The following is a 9,453-nucleotide window of genomic DNA, read 5'->3' as shown; positions in this document are numbered from 1 at the left end:
TTACAGTCGCCGGTGTGCTGTCCGGCTAAATGGCTCCGTAAGAACTCGGAAGGATAGGGACACACGTCGTTGCCTTTTCGTCGTTTCTGCCTACGCTCCCACTGACTGCAGCCATGATGAAGTAAAAGATGACTTTTACAGAAAACTCTCTGAGCTTCTTCAGAAAGCTAAGCGCTCAGACATAGTAGTCGTAGCGGGTGACTTTAATGCCCAGGTAGGCAGCTTAAATCAAACAGAAAGACATTTAGGTGGGTGTTTTAGTATTCCGGCTCAACGAACCGATAATGGTGATCGTCTGCTGCAACTATGCTCAGACAATCGTTTATTTTTAGCAAGCACTAATTTTAAACATAAGGAGAGACATCGTCTAACATGGCGACCACCTGCACCAAACCAACGATGGACTCAAATAGACCATATTGTCATCAGTCATCGTTGGAGAGGCTCAATAGAAGATTGTCGCTCGTATTGGAATACTTGTTTAGACTCTGATCACGCTTTAATACGAGCGCGCATTTGTCTGCGCCTCAATGGACGCAGGAAAATTACACTAAGAAGACCCATTAGGATTGAACTGGAGGACGAGAAAGCCAAATGCGAATTCCAGAAACAACTGAGTTCACATCTAGGCAGTTCTGTAAACGAGACTGACCCAGATGCTGCTTGGAAAGACATACGAACAGCTGTGGAAACAGCAGTCACATCTATTAGTCATTTAAACCATAGGGCTCCAAAAAACCAGTGGATTTCCTCTAAGTCTATTTCACTGATGGATTCGCGTAAACTCATCCCATCAGGCTCTGAACACGACGAAGAGCGTAAACAAATTAGATCTAGGTTAACTAAAAGTCTAAGGAACGATCGTGAGCAGTGGTGGGCAACGAAAGCAAAAGAGATGGAAAAGGCAGCGGCTGTAGGCAACACCAGGCAACTATTCAGACTAATAAAAGAAACCGGAATTAAGAAGTCAAGTGTAAGTGAGACAATCTCGGAAAAAGACGGAACCCTTATCTGCTCTCAACCTAAACGTTTAGAACGATGGGCGGAACACTTTAAGGAGCAGTTTAGCTGGCCTTCAGCTACTGCACAACTACCCACTATCCCCAGAAAACCTGAATGGAACATTGAGGTAGGCCCCCCGACCCTACTTGAAGTTCAAAAGGCTATAAGTAATCTGAAACGAGGAAAAGCAGCTGGTCCTGATGGATTGCCTCCAGAGGTCTTTAAATATGGTGGTCCAATTTTAGCGATTAGGTTGACTAATATTCTGGCTAAAATCTGGGAGACGGATGTAATCCCATCCGACTGGTCACAATCACTGATTGTCCCAATATATAAAAAGGGGCCAAAATCATCCTGTGATAACCATAGAGGGATTAGTCTGACTAACATAGCATCTAAAATACTAGCCTCAATAATTATCAGGCGCCTAACTAAGACTCGTGAACTGCAAACACGAGAAAATCAGGCTGGCTTCAGACCTGGTCGTGACTGTATCGACCACATATTCACCATTCGTCAAGTTTTAGAGCACAGACACGCTTATCGGCGTCCGACAATGATAGTTTTTCTTGACTTGAAAGCAGCATTTGACTCTGTAGACCGAGAGGTTCTGTGGCAGTGTCTGTCATTGAAAGGTGTACCTGAGAAGTACATAAACCTTTTGAAGGCTCTTTACTCGAACACTATTAGTCGAGTAAGAGCTTATGGCGAACTGTCATATGATTTTCCAACCTCAAGTGGTGTCCGTCAAGGCTGTCCACTATCCCCGTTTTTGTTTAACTTCATTATAGACCTGTTGCTGCAAATAACACTCTCTTCGACTGAATCTACAGGAATTGGTCTCCTACCAGGGGAACCACTAAGCGACTTAGAATACGCAGATGACATAGTCCTGTTTGGTGAAGACGCTGGCAAAATGCAGAGTCTTCTGTTGGAACTCAGTAATAATGCCAGGATGTTTGGGATGCGTTTCTCCCCATCCAAATGTAAATTGTTACTCCAGGACTGGCCTGCGTCAACACCCGAACTAAGGATAGGGAGTGAAGTAGTCGAACGTGTCGACAACTTCACTTATCTTGGAAGTCTAATCAGCCCTAATGGGTTGGTGTCTGACGAAATCTCTGCACGGATTCAAAAAGCTCGTTTGGCTTTTGCTAACTTACGTCACCTATGGCGTAGACGAGATATCCGTCTATCAATTAAGGGACGAGTATACTGCGCATCAGTTCGTTCTGTTCTACTTTACGGCTGTGAAACATGGCCATTAAGAGTAGAAGATACTCGTAGGTTACTAGTATTTGACCACAGATGCCTTAGAAATATTGCTCTTATCTGCTGGGATAACCGGGTAAGTAATAGTGAGGTTAGACGCAGGGTATTAGGGAACGATGGTAAATCAGTTGATGAGGTGATGAATCTTCATCGACTGAGATGGTTGGGCCATGTGTTACGTATGCCTGAACACCGATTACCACGACGCGCTATGATGACTAGTACTGGGGATTGTTGGAAGAGAGTTAGGGGCGGCCAACCCAAAACATGGCATCAGTGCTTGAAGTCACTAACTTCTAGTCTGAGCCATGTTGGAAGATGCAGACTACCTGGTTGGGGTCCGCGTGACTATCGTAACCAATGGTTGGAGACTCTGTGTGACATGGCTCAGAATCGATCACAATGGCGTAGGTGTATACACTCTTTATCTTCCCTTAAACCTTGAGACTAAAATTGCTTCATATCTCTCTTCCTTCCTATACTATATCCTTATATACAACCTATAATTTATATACTACTACCAACACTAAATTAACTACTATTAATCCGGTGTTGATCTTGTTGTGCTAACGAGGTATGGCAACTTGGACCGATGCATATATGTGCCTGGTCCTACGTTGTAGCTGACTGACTGACTGGTGCACATGGGCTCCAATATCTTGACGGAACAAATGGCGTATAAATCAATCGTTAGTCACTGGCTACCATGGGACTGCATCTCCTTACGATGCTGCACTGCCTTGTGCATCAGACCTTTAGGTCAAAAGCTCCGGGTGTGACCCCCTAAGAAAACCACCTGTTCCGATTTGGGCACGTGGGCAGTATCACAGCCCTCACACAAATCAAATGAGATTTGTGCGGCGCATATATATTTGGTGCCCCTTTGTACCAATATTTATGTGTTTAAATAAATAAATAGATAAATTACCATGTAAGTATTTTGAATGATTAGATGATATTGTATCCGTTATATCTTCACAAAACAAAACATGTTTTTGTTTTCTGTTGTTCCCCATATGATTGGGGCGTTATTTTGGGAGCAGTAGTATTATCGAGTCTGATTATTGATTAATTCTATTTATACCTGTAGGATCACTGAACTATTTTGCTCATATCCCTGTGACCAATGAATAGAGACAAAGACTTTAGCACTTGTTGATCTTCGGGTTACTTTCAACCTAATTTCCAATCAGAAGATGAATCCACAAGTAGTTAAGATCTCTATTGTCTGACTGTTCATTTGAATGAGTCTTTAGTGGCCCTAAATCTGACTCTAAATTGAATCGTATGCAAGGTTGTTATCGAAATATCTATGTCGCCAATTCTCGTATATAATCATCGACATAAATCGCGTTGCTGAATAACGCAACAAAATAAGTCAAATACAAGAATGGATTTTTAAATACGTATATTTTGTGTCATGACGGGGCGAAAGGTCAAAATTAGATTTATTTACTCATAATTTTTATTCAACATTAATTCCGTTTAATTCAATTTGTTGATCACTCAGTATAGTATTTGTTTCGTTCTCTCCCATGACCTTTTATTCTGTATAACATAGGACATTCTTAAATCCACTTGGTATTGTTTGTCTGAATCTTCCCATTGATGTTTAGGACTGCAATTGATCAGTCTTTTATTGGCATATATGCATACTGTGCGTATTGCCTCGATATAACTTTAATTCACAAGCATTATAAGCAAAGATGGACAGTGGCTAGCAATGGAATCCAGATCATTCTTGTATGAATTATTTTTCACATATATGACTTATTCTGATTATTAATAAAAAATGGGTATACAAACCAATATATAAGTGAGTGTATTTCCGACGAGACTGGTCGTGATTGCTTGTGCTACTGGCTGTTTGCGGAATATATTTCCCCATTTCAGACTTGGAATTCTCACTCTAGTTAGCGGAGCTGGGATGCGTCAGAATAGTTAGCTTATTGGTATTTGGCCACATAGTCTTAGACCCGTTCTCAGATTAGGGAACCTATAATCGCCTCAAACATAAAATTTCGTATAGTCGTTGATTGGATAGCGAAGCGAAACAAAATGACACGCAATGGCGAAAGCAAGTGAACCAACTTGATTAAACTAAGCGTGAATAGATATTTATAGTCAGACAAAAATAAGTTACAGACATATAATAAGTAAGGTAAGTAATTAATACGCACGCGATCATGTAGAAAAACAGTCAGGATTAATGAGCGAATAAGTGACAAGCTCAAAATGTGATTTAAACAGAATGAATAGATTGATCTGTCCAAAGGCTAGAATAACCTATGTGGGCTTGTTAGAGTACCAGCCACTACAAGTCAACTCACACAACAATATGGAGTGATTTCCTGGTCGCACGAATAGCAATTGATGGCATGGGTATAAATACATCGTAAGCAAAGGAAAAACTAAATGATAGATTCCTAATTAATTCACAATAATTTGATGAAAGTAGGATATACAATGATTACTTATGCACCAAACGAAAGATTACAACTAGGAGAATATAAAGTTACAGTAATCCAGATGTTTAGTAATTATGTGGTGAACATGTAAACAATAGTTCTATGTAAGATATTTCAAAAAGTTTCAACTTTCTAAATATTTGTATATATTGTTTGTTTGAATCTTTACATTGTTGTTCGGCACTCCATTTGCTCAGTCTTTTTTGGCTTATTCGCATCCTGTGTGGATTACCTCGATATTACCATTAAGTGACAAACAGTTTTGAAGCAGAGATGGATAGTGGCTATCAATGAAATTCAGGATGTGCATTTGGCCCTATTTGGGACTGATCAACTGGATGTGACTGTCTCATCCCAGAGTTGGTGTTCGTTCTGGGACTGGAATCTAGGATCACATATGCTTAAGAGAGACTGGTCAACTACAGTCCTAAACATAAATAGAAAGATCAAGGCAACATGTAGATATGAATTAAAGTTCACCCGATTACACAAGTGAGTGACTGTTTGGACTCAGTATCTCATTAGTGAATAATGTGTAAAACGTTTGAGGCGAAGAGTACTGAGTCCGAGTCTCTGAAATCTGATCAGACTTGGATTGGGTATCTACATCTTATGCGGATTGCCTTAATATAACCATTATAACAGAAGTTTGTATAGGACAGATGGAATGTAGCTAGCAATAGGGTCCTGGATTCTTGTTTCGTCCTACTTGTGACGTTCTAGCCATGTGGATAACATGTTGACTTTTGAAGCAAAAGGTAACGGGTTCACGTCTCAGAGTGAACTTCAAAGTTCTGTGTAATAAAATTGGAGTACGACAATTTAGGTTTGAAGGTTAGTGATACACACTACCCTAGTTTCGAAACTATCATAAGAGGGGGTGGGATCCGAATCCCTCAACCTATCAGTTGGGAGCCGAGTGCAATCATCACTCTACATCCAAGAACTTATAGCGAACACCTAGCAGTTTGCCTTAGCCGATAATCATCTGTTTCACTAGTTTGATGTCTTAGTGTTTATTTCACAGCTGGAATTTCACCAATTGATCATTTCGTTCTTTTTATATGTTTTTCTTCGTTTCTACATTTTTCTGTCTTTATTTTTCTCACTTTTTTATTTCATATTACCTTCAATCGTTTTTATTTTATGTTTCTATCTCATAAACAAACTTATATTGTTGAAAATCTTCGACATTTGGAAATCAATACAAAACATTGTGGCATATCAGATTGCATGTTGTGTATACCATTGCATTCTTGGATCATTTAATGATCATCAGTATAATCAAAGTTATTTGACTAATGTTTGTTGTAGGGAGAGATAGTTAAAAACTGAAGTCAATACCTGGTCTTTGGATTCGATTCAGAAAATCCATAGTTATTATTATTATTATTACTCATTTTAATACTCTACGCTTTCCCCTTTCTACTTTTCTTTATCTTTTAATGTCTATTGCATTATAGTAATGAAACAGTCGGTCAATCAACACATTGTCATCTCATCCAAACCTCACATACACATACTACAACTAATCCAACAACTGTAAATAATGTAGATAATTCTGATGTGGATTTATTAAATTCTATTGAATTATTACCGGAATATCAACATGTTCTCTCTTGGTCATGGAATACCTTGAAAGTAAGTCAATAAAAATATATGTCTATATAAATATGCGGCATTACAAATGTGTTCATAATATTTCTAATGTAGGTGTATCCTATGTTCATGATCAATCTGTTTTTTAGCTAGAATTTTGTATTTAGCAATGATTCTTAGGGTAGTGAACTAGAACTCGGTGGGGAAAATGAATTTATTGTTTAATCAAATATTACTAAGTGTTTTTGTAAATTATGCAAACCGTATATTAAATACATCATTTGTACATCTTCATTCAGTTATTCTTTATATTTTTATGATTCTTTCTATTCTGTTGTTATTACAATTACTATTTGTTTTTCTTCCTGTTCTCTTCAATCCAATCTTCTGCTGATAGGCATTGTAATTCCAATTACTATTACATACTACTTATATCTGTCAGAATAAGTAGTATGCATTACAGTAATATGAACATTTTGTACCCTGATTTCATTGATAGTCTACTAGTTAAGTAAATTGATTTTTAATAATTGAATTAAAATTTTGAATCACATGCATTATTGGCTCAAGGTCAGTAGGATTAGTAAGGCGTGTAACTGACCAAGTCAGAGACACTGGGCTATAGAGTACATAGCATGCGCGAAACAGGTCAAATTAAGATTCTGAATAGTGACTTCGAACGTGATTTTGGACAGCGGACACAAGATGCAACACAACTCATCTGAATACTTATTTATGTACTCAGATTCAACCCATAATTTAGGCCCGATAACCAGTGGTACTATTACCTCACTTCCCAAGCTGAAATAGCAGGATGGAGTTTGAAATCGGGATATGCTAGGCGATGCTAAGTATATCACATGTATGCGCTCACGTACCATCTCATGATTAGATAGTATGTGAGAAATTATAAACCAGATACGCTGTTGTGGGATGTCCGTTGTACTCCTAGCCAAGGTTTCAGCCTAGATATCCTTATGTGAATCAGAAAGACAAATGTATTTATACCAATGGTTTTTGTTCCTAATTATTTGATTTTGCCTGATAGCTCCAATAAGCCTTGTACAGACCAGTGAGACTGGAAATCAAGTTCATTAATTAATACATTGTTATTCAGTTATTATTTAATTCATATTTTCGTGGTATTAAAATATAATACTTTAGATTTAGAAAATAAAGTAGTATAAAACCTCACATGAAAGTGTATCTTGGTTTGTTTAGTTACATTTTTATCAGTAGCACACTAAAAGGAAGAATAATCTGTAGGGAAAAAGTTTTACACACATATTTGAACATAAACAAAATTGACAGATGTAAATAAGATTTATTGTTGAAGGACAGTTGTGTAAATTGACTAAAAGATATTCAATGTAGATAATAAATAATAATCTATACAAATGTACTAACATGAATAATGAACTATACAAATCGACAGTTGCTTAATGATTTTCAGTTTCATTCTACATTGATTAATTTAGTTGTTATATCTGATTATCCTTCATTTAGTGGTTGAATATTTCTTCTATAAACTTTCTGGTTAGCGTTTTTTAGCGAGTTGGTTTTCTACGGGATGGGGTCGCTAACCCTATGCCCAACCCTCCTCCTTTACCCGGGCTTGGGACCAGCAGTAGCCCCCGGAGGAGCTACAGGCGAAGTTTTCTTCTATAAATAGAATTTTCTATTTCATAAAATCTATATTTAACTAGTTAAATATTAGTTCTATTTTCTGTAATATATCCAGTAGGATCTTTTTTGTTATCTTGTTCACTTCAAATGTCCTATTAAATAACTTTCTTGTCATGACGTTTTTCATTTGTATAGATACTGAGATTGTTTTTATCTAATAAAAGAAGCGATTAATACATTGAGTGACTTAAGAATGACGAAGACTAGTGTTTAAAACCCTTGATTGTATATTTTGATATGTATTTCCGATACTACGTACGGTACTATTGCCATACGGGCTTGAACCAGTTGACTCAATAGCGCGACAACCAACATAAACGGATACACACTATCTTGAGTCACTGTCGGTTACCAATCTGTAGAGGTTTAAAGAAACAAAATAACACTCAAACGTTTGTTACTCGGTTTGATGGTAATGGCGACCTAATTAAATATATTGGTAATCATGGAAGCGATTAAGGTTTTTATCGGAATCATCCCTTTTTAAACGGTTTCTATCAGTTATTTAGAGGATGAGTTTCTGATTAAAAACTCTTAATATATGTGTTGCACCACTGTAGTAGTGTTGAGTAAAAGAAGATTTAGTTTCTTTTTCACCTACGAAAAACACATAATAGAATTCTTCCTATTTTTTTTTAACTTTCTTAAATACCAAAAAAAATAAACATTAGTTCTGTTCCAGCATTATTGCTAATTGGTTTGCTATTCAGTGTAAATTACCTGAAGAGAATGTAATAGCTGTTGTGGAAAGGAAATCGCTTGCTTCCAAAATTGGCTATCAATTATTGCATCAATTGTTACAATGTCGTCATAAGGTAGGTTGTATGTATTTCCTCTCACGTTTTTTCTGTTAAAAAAAAAAACTTTTTGCAGCACAGATATGCATGAATTTCGTGTTTCTTTTTGTTTTAATTCTCTTGATTGCACATGGAAAGTCAAATATGAAATTACTTTAATTTGTAAGGATTTTAATGATCTCGTTGTTGATACAAAACTTTACAAAACAAGTTCAATTTATACCTATTTCACATGTTAGTAACTAGTAGGATTCAGTAGTTCAGTGGATAATGCGTTGAGTGTTTGATCGTTTTTTGTTTCGTTTATACTTGTTATCCCCAATGGAGCATAGACCACCGACCAGCATTCTCCAACCCACTCTGTCCTGGGCCTTCCTTCCTACTTCTATCCAATTTTTGTTCATTCTTCTCATGTCTGTCTCCATTCCTCGGCATAAGGTGTTCTTTGGTATTCCTCTTCTCCTTCGGCCTCCAGGATTCCGTGTGAGTACTTGCTTTGTGACACAGTTGGGTGCTTTCCTTAATGTATGTCCTATCCACTTCCAGCGCTTCTTCCTGATTTCTCCCTCCACTGGAATCTGGTTTGTTTGTTGAGTGTTTGAAGCAAAAGGTATTTGCTCTAAATTCTC

At 37.3% G+C, this 9,453-nt stretch overlaps 1 protein-coding gene across 1 annotated transcript in view; it reads left to right on the top strand.

Annotated features, from left to right (window-relative positions):
- The window catches only part of Smp_199380 (hypothetical protein), a gene marked incomplete at both ends in the record, with an annotated part of 31,348 nt that extends 22,467 nt beyond the window's left edge, over nucleotides 1-8,881 (top strand). Inside the window, 2 exons of the mRNA XM_018792480.1 lie at nucleotides 6,206-6,383; nucleotides 8,699-8,881. Coding sequence (XP_018644693.1) covers nucleotides 6,206-6,383; nucleotides 8,699-8,881 — 361 coding nt within the window. The remainder of the gene's footprint in view (nucleotides 1-6,205; nucleotides 6,384-8,698) is intronic.
- Between the last annotated feature and the right edge of the window lie 572 nt (nucleotides 8,882-9,453).

Source organism: Schistosoma mansoni, assembly GCF_000237925.1.
Source record: "Schistosoma mansoni, WGS project CABG00000000 data, supercontig 0266, strain Puerto Rico, whole genome shotgun sequence".
Classification (NCBI taxonomy): domain Eukaryota; kingdom Metazoa; phylum Platyhelminthes; class Trematoda; order Strigeidida; family Schistosomatidae; genus Schistosoma; species Schistosoma mansoni.
This window is presented reverse-complemented; position numbering and strand designations above follow the sequence as displayed.